This window comes from Zosterops lateralis (genome assembly GCF_965231275.1).
Source record: "Zosterops lateralis genome assembly, chromosome: 1".
NCBI lineage: Eukaryota > Metazoa > Chordata > Aves > Passeriformes > Zosteropidae > Zosterops > Zosterops lateralis.
Genome location: NC_139762.1, coordinates 44697833 through 44720581, shown reverse-complemented (window position 1 = coordinate 44720581; position 22749 = coordinate 44697833). Strand labels below are relative to the sequence as shown.

General features: G+C 39.0%; 1 protein-coding gene across 1 annotated transcript in view; it reads left to right on the top strand.

Annotated features, from left to right (window-relative positions):
• CPNE4 (copine 4) overlaps positions 1 to 22749 on the top strand; it is a 175571-nt gene that overhangs the window by 56255 nt on the left and 96567 nt on the right. The window contains exon 2 of the mRNA XM_083857455.1: positions 9476 to 9655. Coding sequence (XP_083713581.1) covers positions 9476 to 9655 — 180 coding nt within the window. The remainder of the gene's footprint in view (positions 1 to 9475; positions 9656 to 22749) is intronic.

Here is a 22749-nt window from a genome sequence, read left to right as displayed (position 1 = left end):
TTGTGTGCGAAGACTCAAGCTGGTTTAAATGAACTTTGTAAATTGGTGCTTCTGGTATAGGAATTCAGGAAAAACTGGTAAAGCACAGTTTATCTTGTGTAACAGTACTTTACCTCTCTGCTGCTAATGACTCTGTGATATAATTGATTTAGCAGTTGAAATACGACATTAAAAAAAGTTATTAAATCTTTAATGATGAGCGCTTCATTAGAAAATTAATTTCTTAAACTAACAACTTGACTAAGCCTGTATCAATTGACATAATTCATTAACCCATCTGAGAATCTATATTAGTTATTACCTGGATGTATGAGGCCGGAAATCTTTCTCAAGATAAATAAATTATCAAAATACTTTTTACAGTCAGTTAATTAAAGAGCAAATTACTGAAGCAGCATAGATTTTTTACGTAGTGTAATGTAGCCCTACTGATATTCAGGAAGCAAAGATCATCCTATCACCTGATGTTCTTCAGTTCTCAATTATGTGTAAATTCCTGAGAAATTGTATAATGTCAGATTTTTCTGACATAGAGAAATCTCTGACTTCCAGACGGCTGCCAGGCAAAAAAGTGCTTCCTAGCAATTCATGGCAAGTTGAAATTGGAGTTAAATGGTAAAATATGTGAATATTTTTGTTACCACTTTGAAGGACCAATTTTGTCCTCCACAGAAAGCTTGTGTCCTCAGGGACATGTAAATTAAGATTTGATTGAAGCTCTCAACATCAAATGGAGGATGTGGAATAGTAAATGGCAGTCATCATAGTCTTTGAGTGTCTGGGCTGTATCTGGGATATCAAGTAAAGAAAGATCTAGCATTGAGGTTTCAGGGCTCAATTTGGAGTTTTCAGTGAAAAAATAAATTCTCTTCTTTCTTATGCCAGTGTAATCACGTCTAGTGAGTTATAGCACCTTATCCCATGAGCTGATGCAAGTCATTATGCTGTTGTGCTGTTTGCTGAGCACTTGTTAAATATGCAGGGAGCACAGCACATGGTTATCTCCTGCCACTGTGTGATTTCTATTAGGTCCTTCTGTGTTGCTTATGGCCAGGTCAGGATGTGTCAGGTACCTCAGAAGATGCAGTCTTTCATCCCAAAAATTCTATAGTTGTCAATTTTATTTGATTTTTTAAGGCTCAGAAATCCTACCACAGTAAGATAAAGGGCTTTGGCATAATCATTGCTTGTCTCCATTTAATGACCCTTGCAGGAGGTAATCTGGTGCAGGCAAGGGTGCAGCACTTATTGCTACCTGCTCCCAAACACAACTTGGTGCATGGCCGTGGTCACTCTGGAACATGTGACCTCCAGAATATCAGCTCCTTGTGCAGAGGGAGTCAAGGGGCTTCCTTACTAGGAGACTGTAAGTGCAGATGCTCAAGCTTTTTATAAAAGATTATAAAGGAAACCAGTTATTTGGAAATGTAAGCCTAAACTTTTCAGTAACCAAGAGGGTATTGTGTTAGGTCATCTCTGAGTGATAGCTCATAGCTAATTCTGAAGAAACCTTCATGGCACAATCAGGGATTTGGAAAAAGGGGATCTCTGCTGAGGCATGAGCACTACTCTGTACAGTGATAGTGAGGGCCAAACGACTGAGACCCCTTAACCCCCAGGGGGAGCCTCCCCTGGATGCTAAATACATGAGATTAAATATTTGTACTGCTTTGCAGGAATTTCCACCATTTGTCAAGAAGTTTCCAAATCTATTATGCATTATGATTTGACATTCTCTCTTCAAACTTGTCCTTCTTATCTCTAGTAGGACTTAAAATGTTACCCAAAACAATTCAAGAATTGTTGTGCTCCCACGTTAAATGTAAGAGAATGTAAAATATCTTATGGAAAAGACAGTGCTATCTCTCTACCTTATCAGGGTCCTCTCACTTTTCAGTCCAGTTAATAATTGTTCATTTGAAAGACTTTAATTTATGCTACATTAATGATGTGCTCTAAAGAGACACTGTGCTTTTCAGGTTCACTGAGATGTTCTGCAATTGGCTTTTCAAAACTGGCTTGAATATTCACAGTGCAGCAGCTGTTGCATTGTTCTTTATAGCCCAAGGTCAGTAGATGGGGAAAAGCTTCATGCTTTACAGTTTTTCCCCATGGCAGTTAGGCTCAGAGAAGTGGCAGCATTTATGCTTTTCTTCAGTTGAAATGTCAGGGCTGGAGTTCTTTGTTATTCCACGCTTTATGTCAAATCTAAATTCACAGGAGGCAAATTAAAGTTGGATCACATGTTTTCCTCAGCATCCCTGAGCCTGGACTGGCCAGGCCATGAATTTACCACCCCTTCTTCCCATCGGTGCTTCTCCCTATGGACCTGGCAGAGGGAGAGGAGTAAGAGCAGCGCCGGCAGCTGAGCCGAGACAGAGAGAGCCCAACAGGCCAGGCCTGGTCAGGGGTCAGTCAGTGATGTGTGTGTGCAATTGATCTGCTGTGCTGCTATTCTGGTGTCCCTTCCTGCCCTCACATTCCCTATACTGACACTGATGTTGTTGGGGCTTGGCTGACGTTCCCATCCCTCCAGTGCTATGGCACTCCATTCGTTTGTCAAGAAAACGGGAGGTTGCATGTGGCATTTTAGGGCATTCTTAGCCAGGAAAGTTAGTGGTGAGATATCATTGCAATGTGTTTCTCTGGGAGAAGTAGTATTTTATGATGTGTAGAGAACAGAATGCAGAGGGAGCCATGTGAAATAACCTGTGGCCTGGTGGCTCAGATGGTTCCGAATGGTCTGAGAGATGAAAATTAGTGTTTCTGGTCTACATCAGAACAGATAGAGTCTGGTGTCCAGAAGGAGAAACTGGCTTATTTTCAAACCTTTCTAGGCAATTTTTTTGTCAAGCCTCTGTTTAACCTAATTTCTTGTTTAACCCAAGTTCACATTTGCACACTCTTTCCCTGAAATATGCCTGATCATTTCTTTGCTTAAGGGACCCAACAAGCTATGACTCACTCCCTGTGATACAGCTGGAGTCCCAGTAGCTACCAGGAAAACGTTAAGAATCCAAGGGAATTACATGGAAGTCCAACAAGATAACAATTTTAATCTGTTTGCTTTCATAGCAGTCCATGCAGTGACTAAAAATTACCACTCTGGCACAAAATATTTGTGTTTCATGACATTAGACTGAGAAGACTTGGTGTTCTCAAAGTACCAGAACTACTTGAATGAAATGAAGGTGTTTCTTTCCAGAGGAGAGTAAACTAAAATCAGGTAGCTAGCAGTCAGGAGCAGTGTGATTGTGCATTAATGCACTAGCAAAGCTCTTGCTTTTTTTCTCTTGTTCTTCGTTTTTTTTCTCTTGTATTTGAGCTTTACAAAAGGACAGTGAGTGGGAGGGATACCCATGCACTTCCCAGGATTTTTATGCAGCCTAGAAAGCTTAGACTTATCAAGGTAATCAGTGACGACAACTGCGCATGGTCTGAAAACTAAAGTAGACTGTTGTACCTTCCTCAGAGATCTTTGTTCCAGAAAACCAGTGATTCACTTGGCACAAGGGCTCTCAACCAATTTAGGTCCTGCTTTCATCATACTGGGGACAGAGCAGCACTCTTTCCAATCCCGTGAAGCTCCCCTATTCTTCTCCTTAACAATGTCACCACAATTTGCCTGGCACTAGAATTTACCTGTATTGCACCCACAGGGCTTTTTGTGTTTTGTAGCTGTTAGAGCTTGGAGTTGCTCGGATGACACTCTGAAACCTGCACAGAATTCAGGTCTGACAGGGTTCAGTACCCTCAGAGTGCTGATACTGAGTGAGTGTGCAGTCACTGTTAGAGCTATTGTGCATGTTGTTTCTGAGAGAATGAGACAAACCACGTTCAAGTACCTATCAACAATCTCATTTCTCTCTTCTTTTAAAACCTACTAGCATATAAAGCAACTCCATCTGTGAACTTCTCACAGAATTTTTGCGTAGTGTACATAATAAATTATCTGCTTCCTACTTCAGAGCAATGAGAAATAACTGAGCAAGTAAAAGTAATCAAGCAGAGGCTGGTCACTGGCTGTTAGCAGAGAACTGCACTGTCTTAATGAAAAATTTTTCAACTAAGAAATTATAATCCTGGTTTTCCTGTAATTTCAGTTGTCTGGGCTGTTTCTTTGTATTAGTTTTCCAGTGCTGGAAAGCAGGTCTTCATGGCTGTGACTTAGAGGTTTGCAAACTATCTAATACATAGATACACAAATAAAAGAAATTAATTGCAAATAATTCTGTGACGATTCACATTAAATACTTCTCTTCAAGCCAGCCTGTGGCAAAAGAGAAGATTTTGCTCAACCCTGAGCTCTACAGACTGAAAAGAATTAAAGATCTACTAATTTCTTTCCACCGTTTTCAATCATCAATTAAACTGAAAACAAGCGCTATAAATTATGGTGACCTTTGCAATAACTTATCATTTGTGGGATAGAAATGTGATGCTGTGAAAGTGCTGTGAATAATAAAAAATATATTAATAACTTTCTTGGAAACCAGCAAGCAAAGTGTAAATTGCTTTCTGCTTGCTATCAAATTTTCATGTAAGGTACTGTATCATGGAAATTTTCAGTCTTGTTAAGATTCAGATGACCTAAAAATAATGCTACCCCTTCACCTCTATACTTTCTGTCATCTCAGCTGGCAAATTGTGATTCTACTAGATTTAATCAGCATTTTATAATGACGTCTACAGAAAATAGAGCCTGTTGGTTTTCACTTGATGGCCTCTAAAATGTATAAGGAACAATGGGTCAATTTGCTGGACTAAGAAATTGCTAAAAATATAACAACCACAAAAACCACATTCAGGTTGCACATGCATTCTCTAGTTAATGGAATTTGCATCTTCATGGCTCTTCAGCTACGTTTTTACAATGAACACTTGAACCAACTGCAGTACCTGTATAAATTTTCAAGCCACCATTTTGTAGACCAAAGATCTTCCTTAGTTCATGAGGCAGCTATGCTATTTCATGAGCCTGATTAAAATTTCACCCCCGCAAAAATGTCCTTTTGGTGAGAACATAGTGAGCTCTTCATGGCCCTTGGCTGCTCTTCACCTCAAAGATGCCGAGAAACAATCTGTGAAAATGTATTTCTTATGTGCCAGTTGCATGTTTGCTACAAAAACAGTGGAGAGCAGATAGGTGCCAATTATCAGTGGAGTTCTCCACATCACTGATTTGTGCTAAACACTCAAGCATGGCCTCGAGGTGCAGAGCTTTGAGTCCTGTAGACAATTCCCCATTTTCCTGATTCCCAAGAACATAATGAGAAAGTTGTTTTTATGATCACTTGATATCATCTAATTTTGATAGAAGAATATAAAAAAATCCCCCTCAGACTGTATCTTTTTCCTTGGCTTCAACTAGTTGTAGAAGATGGAGATCCTTTGTCAATACTTCAACCATTGAATTACTTCTTGGTTAGTGATTTTTTTTTCTAGGATAAAGATCTGTTTCCTCACCGACAATACCATATTTATCACAGATCTGCAAAACTCACTGCTTTTCAGCAGCTCACAGACAAAAGATATAAACAGCCTAAGAAGCCTGAATGTTAGTATTTGTTCATCTGTCTTTTGTGCCTCCTTCAATCTGCTGCTATCTGACTGCAAAGATGGTTTTGCAGTTCTTCAGTAGTGGTAGTGGGCAAACTGGGAAACAAGCAAACATTTCTGACAACTGTCCATCCATGTCAACAGTACACAGAGAAAACAGCTTTCAAACTCAGCTTCCAACTCTCTGTGAGTTTGACAAGAGAATTGAGGAGGCCCGTTTTCTTTCCTATATTTTAATTCCTGCTGTTGAGATGGCACTTTGCACTGTGGATGCCAACTTTGGTGTTTGTGTGTCATTCATAGTTCCCCAAGGGGAAGCTCACAGGGTGGCTGCATCCAGATGGGCCTGCCAAGTAATCCTGGCTACTCAGCAGGGTGCCACCTTCTGTGAAGTGACAAGGACCTAAAGAGATGAAGAGGGAAAGCAGTGTGAGTCCATCCCAGGAGGTGAAGATGCAAGTCCTTTTCTCTGTTTAAATTGTCCTTGAAGGGAAAGTGCAGATGAAGCTGCACCATGAAGCAGATGTTCAGATTGTGGTGTCAGATGAATGCTGCTCTTTTAAGGTCAGTTTTACCTCTTGACACAGCCCAAAGGTGCATGTAGCTGTCAATTGTTTCCTTTGAAAATTTGTTCCGCTTCAGTGAGTTAGAGAAATTTCTTGTTCTAGCAAAGTCCCAAAATAACAGATGGCTCATATGTCAGGCATCAGCAGATCGTAAAGTTGTGGGCATGACCCCTGTCCATATCCTGTTGAAAAACCTGCCTGTTGTCAGGATTAGGGTTTTCTGTAACAAGACCAAAAGTGTAAGTTCCACTCACTTATAACATACTGTCTGTTGGACTTTGAAGCTATCTTCCCCAAAAGTAATGGAGATTTAGTGTTCTTCGTTATGTCTTGGAAAACATTCATGCAGAGAAATTGTAACTTCCTGAGTGCTCAGTTAATGAGGCTGGGCAAAGCTAAACTGTGTTTTCTTTAAGCATTTGAGCCTTCATGCTCCATAAATGAAAGTGCTGTAAGTGATTCTGGTTGACAGCAGGATTAAGGGCATATGGCTTGAGGCTGACATCTTATCAGATTGCAATGAACCTGTATTTTGGGTCAGTATGGAGGATGACACCACATTTTTGATTGATGTTAAACAGGTCCTGCAGGTATTAGGATAACTTGTGGTCAAAACCAGGTCAGGGTTTTTTTTTGTTGTTGTTATTTTGTTTTGTTTTTGTTTTGTTCTTGGAAGTGTCTGCAGCCCTGTAGATCATGGACTTTTTGATGGTTAGCATGAAACTGCACTTAGCAATAGTATTTTCACCAGTTTTCATTAAGGTTTCACGTTCATCCAGCATTTCTAAAGAGAATGTTAAGGCTTTATGGTTGAATATGAGAGCAAAAATACTCAAGAAAGAACAGCCTTTAATAAGTGGCAGGAGTCAAGCGGACATTATACCTTGTGTTTATATAGCATCTCCTGACCAGGGTGTTTCATGAGAGTTGGGGAATTTTTTGATCTGTTCTGTTTGCCATGGCTTCTTCATCACGAGTCACTCCAGCTGGTTATCAGTGCTCAGCCCTGCTGCACAGTAATCAAAGCCCAAAAGCCAGGGAATGGAGCCAGGCTTTCCATGCTGAGGATGCTTCCCGACTGTCTAGCCAGGGAGTAGGGTAACTGTAAAATATGCTGAGAAAGCAGACTGGAGGTAAGGTAGACTAATAGGGGTCAGTGCTGTAGCTGATGGCTTAGAGAAGCACAAAGGATTTTATAATACTTGTGAAGCTGTTGCTCTTTCCATACGGATTTTGCCTCTTTTGAAGGCATTGCTTCTTTTGATACAGATTTTTCATGTAATCCCATGCTGTGACATGCTGGCTTGATGTATCATCTCAATAATGTGGGAAGACTGGGGAAATACAGTGAAATGGCTATATTTCAGAGCGGTGTCTGTCAAGGGGATGTCAGTCAATCACAGGGTGAAAAAAGCAAACAATGTCTTATCTCTGTGTGAGACTGAAATTCTTAATGTCCCTGTGTGCAGACCTGTGCCTCCATTTTGAGGCACTTTACTCACTTGAGCAGCCACATATTTAACCTGTGTTGAGTGCAAGTGTAAATCTTGATGTATTTCACAGTGGAGAACCCTTTCCAGCAAAAAGGAAGAGATGAGGTGAAACAATAACAGAACTTTCAGTTACTGCCTGAGATCTGCTGTACCGTTGAAGCAATTAAAATTATGCCATTGAATTAACAGTTTATACACAAGGTATGAGTTGAGGAGATTGCCGTGGCTATGAGAAAAGATTTAAAACCACTCATCTAAATGTTTTGATTATTGGGTCTGCTGGAGCACTAGTTCATGAGAAGACCACTGTTCTGAAGTGAATCAGATCACTTTCCACTTAGAAGAGGTCTCAGGAATGTCTCAGTGAACTGATTAATCATCGTTATCTGACATACAAAATATTTTTTGTTGTAGCAGTAATGGTTATTTGGTGTCATACTGATTGCTAGTAGAGATTTATCAAAAAATTTTGAGATGGACCAGCATCTGAGTGAAGGTAGCTGGTATCCTTTATCACTTTACATTATTCTTATTATTCTTTGCAGGACTGATATGAAACCCATCGTTTTCAGGTAGTCTGCGAAAATTTATTAATAATGAATATGTAAGTAAGGTTGCTTTCCTCTTTGTGGTGGTCTCATCCTGGCATAGTCAGAGCACATTGGCACAGCTGTGTGAGAAGGCAGCAATGGTAACACTGGTTTGTGTCCATTCCATAAGTGATAGCATCTGTTTTACGATTAGCTAAAGGATTTCAGCTGTCAGAGCTGTCAATCTGACACCTTTGATGAGCACTAAAATAAACCTGTTCTACAAGGAACTGTTCATTTTTTACCCTGCTGTTGATTTGCTTGACTCTTTGTGTCCTTGCCGATAACTAGTAGAGAGGCTAATGCATTATAAACTCTGAAAAGTGAAGCAAGCGGCTGTCATTTTTTGCACAACAGATGTTCCTGATCAGGAATCAGACAAAGGATCTCATCGTTCTTCCTCTGAGCAATTTAATTTGTCTGTTCCATGGCACACCAGCCACCTCCTATCTAGTGACTGATGTGCCCAAGTCCTACTTCATTTCAGGATCAGTTCCTTTAATCTTACAGAATTATTAAGTTTTTTTCTGTGCCAGGGCAAAAAGAGTGGAGAAAAGGAAATTGCTTCATTGCTTACGTTGTCACCACTGATGCATCATAATGAAAAATAACAAAGTATATTTCAAAAATAGGAAACCCAAGTACTACATCTTAAGAGAATTAGAAAGTAATCTATGAGCACTTTTTTAAAGAAATAGCAATATAGATTTAATGATGTTTCTTTAGAAGTTTTAAGATTCAGAGATAGGAATAAGCAGTGTATAACCCATCAGATTCTTGTGATGCAACTTAGCATGATGGAAAAAAATTATATATTTTTAAGAAAAGCTGTTGCTGTGGATCCAGTTCTCCACTCTTTAATCATGCAAATTGTCTGAAATGGTAATTACTAGTGGTGTTACTCTCTTTTCCATTTATTTTGATGAAACTGTATCACTCTGCTGCTTTTTTGAAGTGATGGATGGGTACTGCTGGAGATGTAAATTCTGTAGTTATTCTATAGTATATTTATATATAGTATATTTCCCAGTTATTCTGCTAAAGACTTGATGGAAGGGAGAGGCAAGGGAAGGTGGTCTTATCTTGTGCTTGTGGTCAGCCCAGCACAGAAAGGGCAGCTGCTGCTGACAGTACAAACAGGACTGTCCATGGCCACAGTCTCAGCTGTCAGTCCTGATAAATGAGCAAAGTGTATTTGAGGAGCTCATGGTTGTCCATCACTGCTAGAAAGAGAAGCCACTCATGCGACCTCTTTTTGATTTGACAGGTTGACAGGACGGAAGTGATTCGGACCTGTATAAATCCTGTCTTCTCCAAGCTGTTCACGGTGGATTTCTATTTTGAAGAGGTGCAGCGGTTGCGGTTTGAAGTCCACGACATCAGCAGCAATCACAATGGGCTGAAGGAAGCAGATTTCCTTGGAGGCATGGAGTGCACTCTCGGACAAGTACGTGTCACTGCCATTATCTCCCTTGTTGTATGTTTTCTGTATATATATGAAATGTGTTCTTTGTTGAGTGACTGATGGGTGAGATTTGTCATTCGTGGCAAAATTCTTAATCGGTGCTTTGAATGAGATGATTGAGAACTTCTGCTGGTTTATTTTACTGCTGTAGTACAGCTTCAAGTCAGCCAGTGCTTATAGGAAATGGAAGATCAGTGACTGGCTTTGGACATTGAAAGCCCATGCTCATTAGACCTGCATTGGAAAATAGACTGATCTGGAAGAAAGTTATTGTTCCTATTGTTGCATGTGATTTAAAGCAAGTTCCAAGTCCAATAAACACTTAAAAATATACTTTATTCACATGTGCTTGGTGATGTGGCAAATAGAGAGATAGGGTTGGATTCATCTCCCTGACTCTCAGTCATCCAAAAGTTAGGTGTCTAGACTAAGTTACTCTTCTGATTTCCATCTTTAGTTCAGTGGAAGGAAACAGACAGTTCCAACCATTGATTCATTCTGCCTGAGACACCTATCATAGATTAGGATAAATTGTCTTCAGGAGATACCTGCCTTTCCTCATCAGTTGTCAAGAGAGTCTAGACAGCTGGTTTAGGGGAGATACTTAACTTTTTGGATTGCTAAATTTAAGTGTGATGAGTCCTACCCACAAGATCGATATCTAGATGTCATAACAGCCAACTCTGTGGTGAATTCCCATAGTGCTGACTGGTGGCACACTACAGTGTCCCAGGCCTCACAGTTTATTTCAGACTGGCAAGTTTTGTCATGCAGGATTTCATAGCACAGATTTCAGCTCTGTCCATAATGGCAATGCCAAATTTCACTGAGCTGAGTGTAAATTTGTTCTCCATGCTGAGGTAGCCTGTGTGCCAAGAGGAGGAAGTGCTTTTGGTTAGATTATCCTCTGCAGTGCTTCCACATAAGTTTGTATTATGAACAGGATAGCATGTCGTGGGAGATGCCGCAAAGCTTTGGGTCCCTGTTTTCTCACCTTTTGTTGCTCCTTTCTCAGCCCCACCACACAGAAATCCCGTTGATTTTCTTCCCACAGCTATTTTGCCAAACATGCTGGATTAGGAAAAGCCCTCTCAGCAAGAGAAATAAAATGAAATATATGCATTTATTAAATTGGAAGCTCAAAATAAAGATGTTGGTATTTAGGATATTTACAGTGCACTACTATAAAGTCTGTTCCTTTTGACAGAATTCTTGTGGTTTTAATCAATGAAAATAAGCTATCCTATAACACCAAGGAGGATGGGAAACAAAGCAAAATGTTATTATAATGTTCTTCTTGCTTAATTGGCTTGAAAAAGAAGTGTGGGGGGGAAATGTCACTGCTGCTGCCTGTAGCATAAATGTCTTTATAATGATTTGATCTCTATAAATAGCATACAGCTGGGCTGTTTGCAGTGTAATTTTAATGGTAACTGAAAAAAAAAAATAACAGTGTGAATTCTGTTCACAGTAATGTAGCCTGGAGGACTCTGATCTCATATTTAGATGTTTTTTGGTGGTGCTCCTTCCCCCTCTTTTCTAGTTTTTTACCTTTATAGAATTTAAAACTGATTTAGGAAACTCCAGAATAGTAGCACTGGAATTGTCATCCAAGTCAAGCCTTTGTGATGACTCCAAATTTGAAAATCCTACAGCACAGGCTGTACATATGGAGCTTGCACTCTTTCTTAGCTGTAGGGTGTAATTACAGCATTCTTTTAATGATGATAATAGACCTATGGCTTTTCTTTAGACAATTTTGATATGAAATTATTGTCTACATCACTTTAATGCCTGAATAAAACAGAATTTTTTGTGGGAGTGTGTCTGCCTCTCAGCTCACTTTCCTAGTGCAAGTAGGTCTTACTGAGACATCCAGGAAGGCTGAAGAATTTATACATAGTCTGAAAGACTGATGTTCTTCTCACCCCCCTTAAAAGTACCAACTTCAACTGTTCTCTTCTAGGTAATAGTTGATCTCTAAGAGATTCACTGCTACCTCTACCTATTTTTAGATCATTATTAGATCTGTGATCTTTACCCAAATCATGTAATACTTCTATCAAAACCAAAATTAATACAAATAATAAATGCTGGGAAACACAGCAATACAGTAAGTTCACAGAGAGGCAGGAATTTTATCTTTATTCTGATCTCAGTCTTACATGTAGCCTACCCAGTAGGTACAAGTTTGTCAGAAATTTGAGGTCCTGGATGCAAATGATGAAAAAATGTGTTCCTCTGGAAGGTCTCACTAATCTCCTTCCAAATACTCTAATAAATTTGTGTTCCACAAGAGTGATGAGGGCAGTGACTTACATAGGCTGTTAGATCTCGAGCCATATATTGTCTAGAGACATCCCACTGGATTTTCAGCAAGATTTGTTTATACAGCTCTTGCCAGGACAAGTTAGTTCTGTGCCTCTACTGGTAAAATACTGTGGTTAGCAACATCCTGGCATGCAGACAGTCATACATGGATGTGAAGAGCAGATTCATCAACAGGAATTTCTTATGCCACAGCATTTAAACATGGTGAGACAAAGGGTTGTAGGTAGATACCTAATGAGTGTAATTACATAAAGGTCAACGTGCTAAATAGAGACATTTTCTCAAAGTGATTTGTTTTGTCCATCACAGTTAGAAGTTTCTCTTCCAAAAAAACCAATAGCAGATTATATCTTGAAGGGTTTGACAGGAGCAGGCTTAGTGTGAGGTGTTTAGGGGGGATTTTTTTGGTGTGTTTTTCAGAACTTAAAGTCTGTTCCTTCTACTGAGAAAGGCTCTTTCTATATTCCAGTTTCCCAGCTTCTTGAATGTCCTGGTAATGTGCAGATCAGCGGAATATTAGCAAACATGTTCTCCACAGTTGGAATCATAGCCAAATCAAATAAAAAAATATTAGAGAAGGTAGGAAAGTTGAAAGTGCAAACAAATTTATCCCAGTTAGCAGTATAATCTTAAAATATGATCTGCAATTACACATAGTTTATAAAATAGTGTTTTTCAAGGAACTTCACATCAAGAGAATGTACCATACTCCAAGCAATTAAGTTGTCTGTGTTGTATTGTTTAAATACAGTCATATTGTTAAAGGGTAGGTTAAGGTGCATAGCTAAAAACTATAATTTAAAAAAGTATGTTATTATTTTTAATTTTGCATTTAATTTCTAATAAAATTCATAAAGCTAATATCTAATAATACCAGGGTTTAACAGTTAAGTTTTACAGTCATATGGTAGCTATTTAATCAAGGAAACTGTACCATGTTTTGCTTGTAACCTCACAAAGATTATTCGTAATTGGGAGCATATTTGTGAAATTAGATCCATAGAATCCCAGCAGGGTTTGGTTGGAAGGGTCCATAAAGGCCATCTAATTCCAACTCCCATGCCATGGGCAGGAACACCTTCCACTAGACCAGGTTGGCTTCAAGCCTCATCTATCCTGGCATTGAACACTTCCAGCAGTGGGGGATCCATAACTCCTCTGGGCAACCCATTTAGTGCCTCACTACCCTCATAGTGAAATTACTTCCTAATATCTAGTCTGAATCCACTCTCTTTCAGTTTAAGACATCAGCCCTTGTCCTGTCAATCCACGCCCTTGTAAAAAGTTCTTCTGCCCCTCTCTTGTAGCCCCCTTTAGATACAGGAATGTGCTGTAAGCTCTCCCCAGAGCCTTCTCTTCTCCAGGCTGAACAACCCCAGCTTTCTCAGCATGTCACCATAAGGTCCTTCTGACCCTCTCTTCATGGCCCTCCTCTGGAGACCCCAAACTGGATGCATTGCTCCAGATGGTGTCTCTGGAGCAAATCCTTAGTGGGGTTTACTTGAAGTACCACACAAGGAAATGGCATAGACATTTGGGAATGTGTGCTCTTCCTGTTCATATCATAAAGTAATTTAAGTGAGGAGGGATCCCCGGGGTCTCCAGTTCAATCTGCTGCTCAAAACAGATAAAAGCAGATTGCTCAGGGGGTTGTGTAGTCCATCTCGAATGTCTCCAAGGATGGAATTATCACAGCATCTCTGGGCTTCATGCCAGTGTTTGGCACCCTCACTGCCAAAGGTAGCGATGGCTTCCTTTAGATGCTACGAATCAGTTCATGCCTCATTATGGTTTTAGAGATGTCTGTAACTTTGGAAAGTAGATTCTTCCCTCTTTCCTCTTTTTTTTTTTTTTTGTCTTTCTCCTTCCCTGTGCCTAGAACCCAGACTAATCACTTCCAACTGGATCCTCACCTGGTCACTGAGGGTTTTGTACTTCCGTTGCTTTTGGTTGCTCTCAAAATCTGTAATTTTTTGAGTGTCAGGAGATGGATTAATTTTTGTTTAATGGGTCAGGGTTTTATGTACAGGAAAAAATATTAGATGGGAAAACACAGTCAGAAATTTAATAGTCTGATTTTCATGGTATTCAACTGGAATAGTGTGGTGATTTGACCTTGGCTTTGGTGCATGGTATGGAAAATCCCTTTGGTTAATTTGGGTGAGCTGGCCTCCCAGGGTCCCACTCTCAGCCCCTTTATGATTTGGGGAAATGTTGAGAGACAGAGCTGATGCTCTGTGCCCACGCTGCTCAGCAGTCACCAAACCCTGGTGTGTTATCAACACCTTTCCATATACCAATGCACAGCACAGACCTGTGAGGGCTGCTGTAGGAAAATAAACCCAATACAGACAGCAAAACCCCAAACCCAGGTCCTATTCTGTTTAAATGTTAGTCCTTTCATATGTCATGAGCTTCTAAAGCTCTCTTATTGGAATTGTTCAGATTTGTATTCCATAAATTTTATAGAATATTGAATTTGCATCATATAGTACAGTAAGGGCTCAAACTTTCTAATAATAGAAGTTAATTTCTTAACCACACAGCAATTATCAGGTGAGTGGCTTAGAAAGACTTTTTTTCCTCTGAAGTTTCACTCAGAAATTCTAATCCATTCTTTAGGAGCTCACAAAAACTTATTTCAATGGATAACCATTTTCTGATGATAACTAAACAAATTCACATTGCCAAGACATTCTTAATTACTGCTAAGCTCTGCATGCAAGATCATTAAATTATGGGAATCGATAAAGTTTTTATTTCTTAAATGCTGTGAACCACCCAGCTCTGTGGATTGGGTTATTCTCTGTGAGATTTTGTGGGAATAGCCTTTGTGGCTTTTCTTCCATTACTTGCTATGGCTGGTCTTTGCTATTTTCAAAGTTGGGATTCCATCCCTTGTTTAGTTTCTTTCAGTTTATAGAACTGTTAAAATATTGTTACTGCCTTTTTGCTCAACCAGTAGCAGAAGAAAACTGCAGAGATGTAAACCTTTCTCTGTCAAGAACATTTTCAAGTATTATTCTGAGATTTAATATTACCCATACACACATTTGTGTACAAATTGGATCGAAAATCTTCCTTCTCAGTAATGAGTATAATTGTTTCTCATGTGTTTTTCATAATATATGCCATTAGCAGATTATGCACTTGAAAAAGCTGACTGATTATTAGTTCAATTTCAGCCATTGCAAATCCCCTTGCTCTTGAATTAGAGAAAGGCTAAAAGAGTCATGATTGCACCTGAATTAATTAAACTGAAACAGTTTGCATGAGAATATTTGTTTAATATACTGTTGACTGCTTCTGTGGTGTAAAAGACATAGGACCAGCTTTTTTCCAAGGTATTTCAATTCCTAAATCTCATTAGATGTCTGTGCACCTCCTTAGGTATCTAGGTACCTTTAAATACTTGGCCTTTGCTCTCCTCCAAATGAAGTTGCTCAATTCATTAGTGGGATGAATAATGTACTTTATTAGATATGAATGTCATTTTCTACCAGTGCTGACTCAGAGCAGAAGCAAATAATGAACACAGTGCTCTCGCTAACTTTCCCTAACCCTTTCAGCACCTCAGTTACCCCCAGAAAGCTCTTGGTTTGCCACTGCAGCATGATCTCTGAAGCTGTAAGATTTTCTAGCTGAATCTTGCCATAGTTAATAGAATTTCTTGCAGTTTGTACTGCTTTGTTTTCACATGCTTTATCTTTTTGTATGAATTACTGTAGCAGTCTTTAGAAAAGTAATTTAAATTTAGTTTGCTATTATAAGGAGATATTATTATGACTAATTCTAAAAGGACTGCTACTCTACACACTAATTAAATTCAAAGACCTTTTAAGCTATTGACAAGATATTTCCTGTAATAAGATTATGCCTCTTGTGATAGGCATATCTTTTTTCTCAGTTTTGTTTTGATTGACTGTTTTCAGGTACAGGTCTTTAACAAAGACAGGGAAAGGTATAATTCAGCTGTAAATAGACTCTGAACTGAACAATATTATAGCAAACAAAAGAAATCTTGGAGAGTGATGAGTATGGTACAAAAAGAATCATATATACAGAGAGGATGATTATAGCACTAAAACCGCCTCTACAAAGGAACAAGAATTCTATGAGCAGTTAGACAGAATAAAACTTTTTTCACTGTGGACCTATACATCTGAATTGGATCACTTGAAGGGATTTCTTGGTATCTGTGACCCATTCCCCAAACTCTTTTTTCCCATGAGAGTGGAGTACAGTCACTGACATTTCCATAACATCTGGGTTCTCTTCATGTTGAAATGTAGTGTGCTTGGTGCATCTGCAACTGTGTGCTGCCCTTCATGTAAACTGTTTGGTGTGTTCAAAAATAGCTGGGGGATAGATAGTAAGATAAACACAAGCATATCAGAGTTGTATAAACCTTGCTTTGTCAGAAAACAGGATGAAGAGGAATGCATGAAGAAGGAGAAAGTTTTTATACTGTGAGGCAGAGCTACTTCTGCTGCTGGTGCTTAAAATTGGTCTTTCATTATTCACCTATACAGGTGAAATGCCATTAAAGTCTGACATATTTGTGGATGTTTAGAGGCTTACAGTATCTGACTTGAATCGATTATAGTAAGAGTGCACTAATAATTTAATTTACAAGCTTCAGAATATATTTTACAAATGTTAAATCTCTGGTTGCTCCGTTCCACTTACAGCAATATCGTGAAAGTATAGTCCTTCATTTGGGAGACTTTGTAGCAGTGACAAAGGTGCTTTAAAGGTTTTACTTTTATGCTAGAAGGGAAGAGCTTAAGAGAGCATGTAGCATAACTGGCGAATACTTTTGATGTGATTATGTCTCAAGTTTTATGTACCACAGAATCCTTCTCTTGCTGTGCATCAAGGATTAAAAATATTTGGTGAATACAGTCAAGTCATTTTGATTGTATATGTTAAAATCCCCACTCTAACTTGACAAGATAGCAGTTGCTTTACCTATTAAACTGTTAATGTCTCAACCCCGTGAGTTTTTATCACTTTTACTCTTCTGATTCTCTCTTGTATCTCACTGGGCTGAAGTCAAGCAAGTGACTGTGTGGGGCTTAGCTGCTAGCTAAGCTGGGGTTAAAGCATGACATAAGGGTTGGTGCAAGATATGAGACATGTTTTTTTGAAAGAGTATGACTGTTAAGTTTTCTTTTCTTGATATATCAACATGATTCTAGCGGATGCTGTTAGAAAAATACTCTGTTACTATATGTACCACTGCTGTTTGGTAGGAAATTGCTTCTCCAGGCTTGAAGTGTGTTTACCACCAAGGGCTCTGCACTTAAATATATTTGATCATGAAGGTTCAGCCGATGAAAAAGGCATTTGGATAAAGGGAAAAATGCTACTAAACTGTGACTAGGTGGTCTTTGCAGTCCTGAAAAGAGATAGGTTGGCTAGAAGAAAGTTAAACAACTATGAATGTCTGTATAGCAGGAATAACACATCTGGAAGAAGAATTAACACAGAGGTGCTAGGAAATAAAAGTTATTTCTCTGGCTATCCCTGTTAGCAAGGAAGAGATACAAAGAACTTCTTCAAGTTGTGTACTGTTGTGATTGAGCGAAACTTGTGCCTAATCTGTCTGTGTAAATAACTAAATTTGATGTTCCTGTAAGAAAGTCCAATGTGCAGAAGAGGACAGTCCAAATAGAAAATTTGAGACACTTGACCTCATGCTCAGGGTAGCACCTTGCAAAGCTGAATCAATGCTGTTGAAATAACCTGCTTAAAAAGCCACATTGAAAACTTGTTGTTGGCTCAATTTATGAGCATTGGGAATTCTGCATGATATTATTGAAAGTTATCCCTGTATTTGGTTAAGAAAGGACCACCTAGAGAAAGACATTTTTAAAATTTCTTAAACAAGCCAGGTAAAACAAGTAATTATATTTCGTGGCTCATCTTACACAGTGCTGATTAGTCATGACTCAGGCACAGGAGAGAGGAAACCTTCATCAGAGTCCTTGTCTCTGAGTGACTGCTGAGCAATGCTCCGCACACAGCTGGTGTCAGCGCCCTGGTGCTTTTATCTGGAGTCTTGCATCTGTACATACTTATAAAATAATGGAAAAAAAGAAGTGCAAAGCCTCTTTTTGCTATTTTAAATTGGAAATAGGATCAAATGGAGATGTAAGTCCAGATTTCTCTACAACAATATTGAACATCTGTCCTTAATCGATAAGGGCTTGTATGTAATAAGGAAAATTAAGATCGTCTTCAGGAGAATTTCTCACTCCCATCTTACCAGAAGGCTGACATCCCTTATCACTGCAGACCAGAAATCTAGCTTAGATAATGTTCTGTTGAGATGATTATATATCTGATTAATAGGAATAACTTCATGTGCATATCCTCCCTCTCAGAAACAGAGCAGTGGCTTTTACATCCTTATTTCCACCTCCTGCAAACATATTAGTGTGACAATTTTATTGGACATGTGGTGCTCTTAGGCCAGAACTGGGTAGTAATTCATATGTAGCTGAAAATGAACTTGACTTCACTTCTCTTATATCTTTTATATATACCTTTTATATCTCTGAGGCCTGGTCCTTGTACGAGCCCCCCAGACTGAGCACCAAAAAAGATTATTGTTGTTGTTTAACTCCAGCTGGTAACTAAAGCACCATGCAGCTGCTTGCTTACACCCCCTTTGCTCTTTGCGTGCCACAGTGGGGAGGAGAATCAGAAATAAATGGTGAACTTCATGGCTTGAGATAAAAACAGTTTCATAATTAAAACAAAACAAAACTTTATTATTATTATAACAATAGCTGTAATGAACAGGAGAGATAGAAAAAAATAAAACCCAAGAGAAAGAAGTGCTGCATAGTACAATCACTTACCACCTGCTGACTGATGCCCAGCACATCCCTTGGCAGCAATCAGCAGCTCCCAGCCAACTCTCCCCAATTTATATATTGAACATGGCAGTCTATGGGATGAAATATCTTTTTGGCTAGTTCAGGTCAGTCATCCTGGCTATCCCCTTCTTGGCTTTTTTTGTGTACCTCCTCTCTGGCAGAGCATGGAAATGCTTAATATGGAGTAAGCACTACTTAGCAACAATCACAACATCAGTGTGTTATCAACCTTATCCTCATACTAAATCTGAAACACAGCACTGTACCAGCTGCTAGGAAGAAAATTAGCTCTATTCCACAGGAACAAGGACTGTTTTCTACGTCCATTTGCTGACTGGTAGGTCATGTTTCTAATAAAATGTTTGTGAAAATACATGTTCTGGAAATGTAATGAGGATTTCTAGGGCTGAACTTGGTTCTACTCCTTGTGTTCTAGAAAGAGACATTTACTTTTTGCAGTTCTTCACATCATTTTTCGGCAACCCCTTTTTTTTTTCCTCTGAAGCAGAAGTTTTAAATTGCAAGATTTTGAAGTCAGAGTCAAGCCAAAGACACCTGACAAATGAAAGACTTATAGTCAATTACCTTCTTGTAAGACATTTTGCCAGCTCAGCTGTCTCTGTAACTCTGAACTAAGACTAATGCTTGCTAGTCCCTCAAGTTATCATTGTTTAGTACTTGCTGTCTGACAATCAGGTCAGCAAGTGCTTTATATAATAATGTTCAGAAGAAAATTTGCATTGAGACATTAACAAAAATATGATAGGTAATTGATGGCAGAAGTGGCTCTTCAAACCAGTGACACTTATTTTGTACAGTTCATGAACAAAAAAATTAATTTACTGCTAGGGAAAACAGACTCCTTTACAGTTATTGCAATTACAATTACAATTTGAGGCAACGATGTTGGCACATTGTTGCCAGATGGAGGATTGGTTTTAGTGGCCACTTAATTAACAACTGGTAAACACTTGCACCCAAATACACATATTTACATATGCAGAGTGCTCACTGTGTCAGAACGATGCTTCTGGCTTAGGGAGCAAGCGTTATTAATGCAGCCTACTAATGAGAACGTCAGAATAAATTATCCTCTCTGGAACTTTGAGCTGTCTATCTGCCACCTGCACAGGAGCTCCCAAGCTGTGCAGTGCCTCGTGAAAGATGTGACCCTTCAGAAAGCAGCAAAGGGAGCTGGAAAAGTTTGGGTAGTTCAGGGGGAGAACTCCTGCTGTGTCTAGAGAGGCTACTCTAGGACAGGTTCCCACCCAAGCTCTGTCTCATACCATGGCAGTGTATGTGTAAGATGTTTGAAAAGGTTTCTGGTGGACAATACCCACAGCTTTCAGTGGAAAAGCTTAATGTATTTTACAGAGCTGCCTGAGCATCTTGGGGAAGGAGGAGAGGCCATGGAGATAAACGGGCCCTGCTCCTCAGCTGCCATAATTCATTGTCTGGCTGGTACAGAACACGTAGTTTAATTATATATTAAGAATAATCTGTCATATTTCTGTATTACCTCCTATCTGAGAATCTCAAACAAGGTTTTCTGAATTGCACCTCACAGTTCACAGGAGTGCAATGATTTGTACCTGAACCTGCTTAGCTGGCAAGAAAATAAATGTAGAGTTGACTTAGAAGGTCACCATAAACAGTATTTTCAAAATACTAGGGATGAGAAAGAGCTGCTAAATCCTAGCAATACTGTCATCTTACTTGTAGTCCTATCTGTTGCTGCCACTGACCAACACTAGAGTTGAAATCCAGAAATTAGTTTGGGAAATTGAGTGAGATATTGGCAACAGATAGCATTATGGAAGGCAGTCCAAAAAGGAGTGTTAAATTATTCATTTAAGTAATAGCCAACTGCAAAAATGCAGCTGGCTATCTGAAATGGTCCTATTATGAACATTAGTTAACAGTATCATGGTGTTCTTAAAATAAGGCAAATGTAATTCTGGAGTGTATCAGCCTTGCAATGAGAAGCTCTTTTTGCTTCTCATGGGAAGGGCCAGGGCTATTATGCCCAATTTGAGCATTATTCAAAAGTGTTTATGAGCTAGTTCATGAAGGCACATCAGAGAGTTGAGGAAATGGTTTGAGGACTAGGAAATTTGGTCAAGAAGGAAAGACAGGACAAACTCAGGTTATGTAATGAAGAAGACTGTGGGGAGTTGGTAATAGTCTTCAGATAATGAAGATTGCCAGAAAAAGATTGTTTTACCTATTCATGGTGCATTAGATAATGATGGGCTTAAACTACAGAGAATTGGATTAGCTGTAAGGAAAGTATATTTACATAAGGATAATGAATACAAGAAATTTCCAGAGGAGAGTGTTTCCCTTGAAGTTCTCTAAGAACTGATTAGGCATACCCCTGTCAGGTATAGCTGCAACAGAAACAAGAAGCTGGTCACAGTGATTCCAGATGTCCTGTCTTGTCATACGGTGGTTCTCCTGTCTCACATTTAAAGCCTGCTTAAAACTTGCTTCTGTCTTGCTGCTTCTATTACAACTGTAGCTGAGGATAATCTGAGGTGCAGCTTTTGGTTTTCTGTTCAATTCAGCAAATTGATGGGCAGGACAAACATGTTTCCCCATGCTGATGCTACGTTAAAATGTGCATCCTATTCACTCCTGTCTCACAGCACATTTTTTGCCTGGCTGCGAATTTGCATTACTCAGAGCATTTCAGCTCTGGCCATTACCTACTGTTGTGGTTTATTACTGAAATTTCTATGATGCCCAGGACTCTCATGAAGGGTTTGGAACTCTCCTTTTTACTTGGTGACTGCCTTTCTTTTACAATTAATATTTTGGCATATTTGCTGAAGATGTCACCTTGTGGATCATTTAGATCAGCTGTCGGGATGAAGTTGTCTAAGTTGGATGTGGAAAGATGGAAAGGACTACTTCTAGAGGTTAAGGTTTTTCTTAGGATACAGTCAATCTTTGGCTCAGTATCTGCACAGCACAGTTCTACTACAGTTTTGTCAGATTACAAATAATACTGTGATTTATAAGCAGGTTTTGAGTTACTTTTACATCTGTCCTACATTTTGAAGTTTTCCACTTAATAAGTAAGTAAATTAATATAGCATTAACTTTACTGGTGACTAATACACTAGAACATCACTGTAGCTTAACAGTTCTGCATTATTAATAAAGTTTCTTCCTTTTCTAATACTTTTACTGGTCTGCTTTTAAATGTTTCAAAATCATAAGGGAATGCTAGTTATTATTGATATGGCAAATAACATCTTTTGTCAGGGTCCTTCTATGATGCCATTGATTTGGAGTATATTTACAATTTGGTTTATAACCAAGTTCATTTATAATGCTGAGTTCTAGGGGAGGTCTGGCATGTAGTAAGCAAAAGAGACAATTTTAGAACTGAAATATGGGGCAGCTTGCTTGCTTCTGCCCTGAATTTAAAGTTGCTGATATTTTGAGATAAAATTAATTCCTTCTCAATGTAAATGTACTTCAGTTTCCAATAAAATATTAATGAGTTGAGTTTTGGAGGTATCTCTGATAGATTTGCTGTGTACAGCTCCCTTCTCATAGTCTTTCATGTCCAGTTAAATCTTACTTCTGTCCTCTGTCACCATCACTGCAATATTTGAAGAAAATCTATGTGTTTCTCACTATTCTGTTCAATGCAGTGAATTGTGTTCTCCCCTTTCTGCTTGATCCCAACTGCTTTTTTTTGTCCTTCCATTGCATCCTGTGCAGGCTTCCTGGGGGACCTTTCTTGTTGGTTGTGGTCTTACTGTGTTAACTCTGATCATAGATTGAGAAAGTACCTCAATACAAAAGGAAAAAATAAAAAGAAAGCAATGTAAAACTGAAATCACA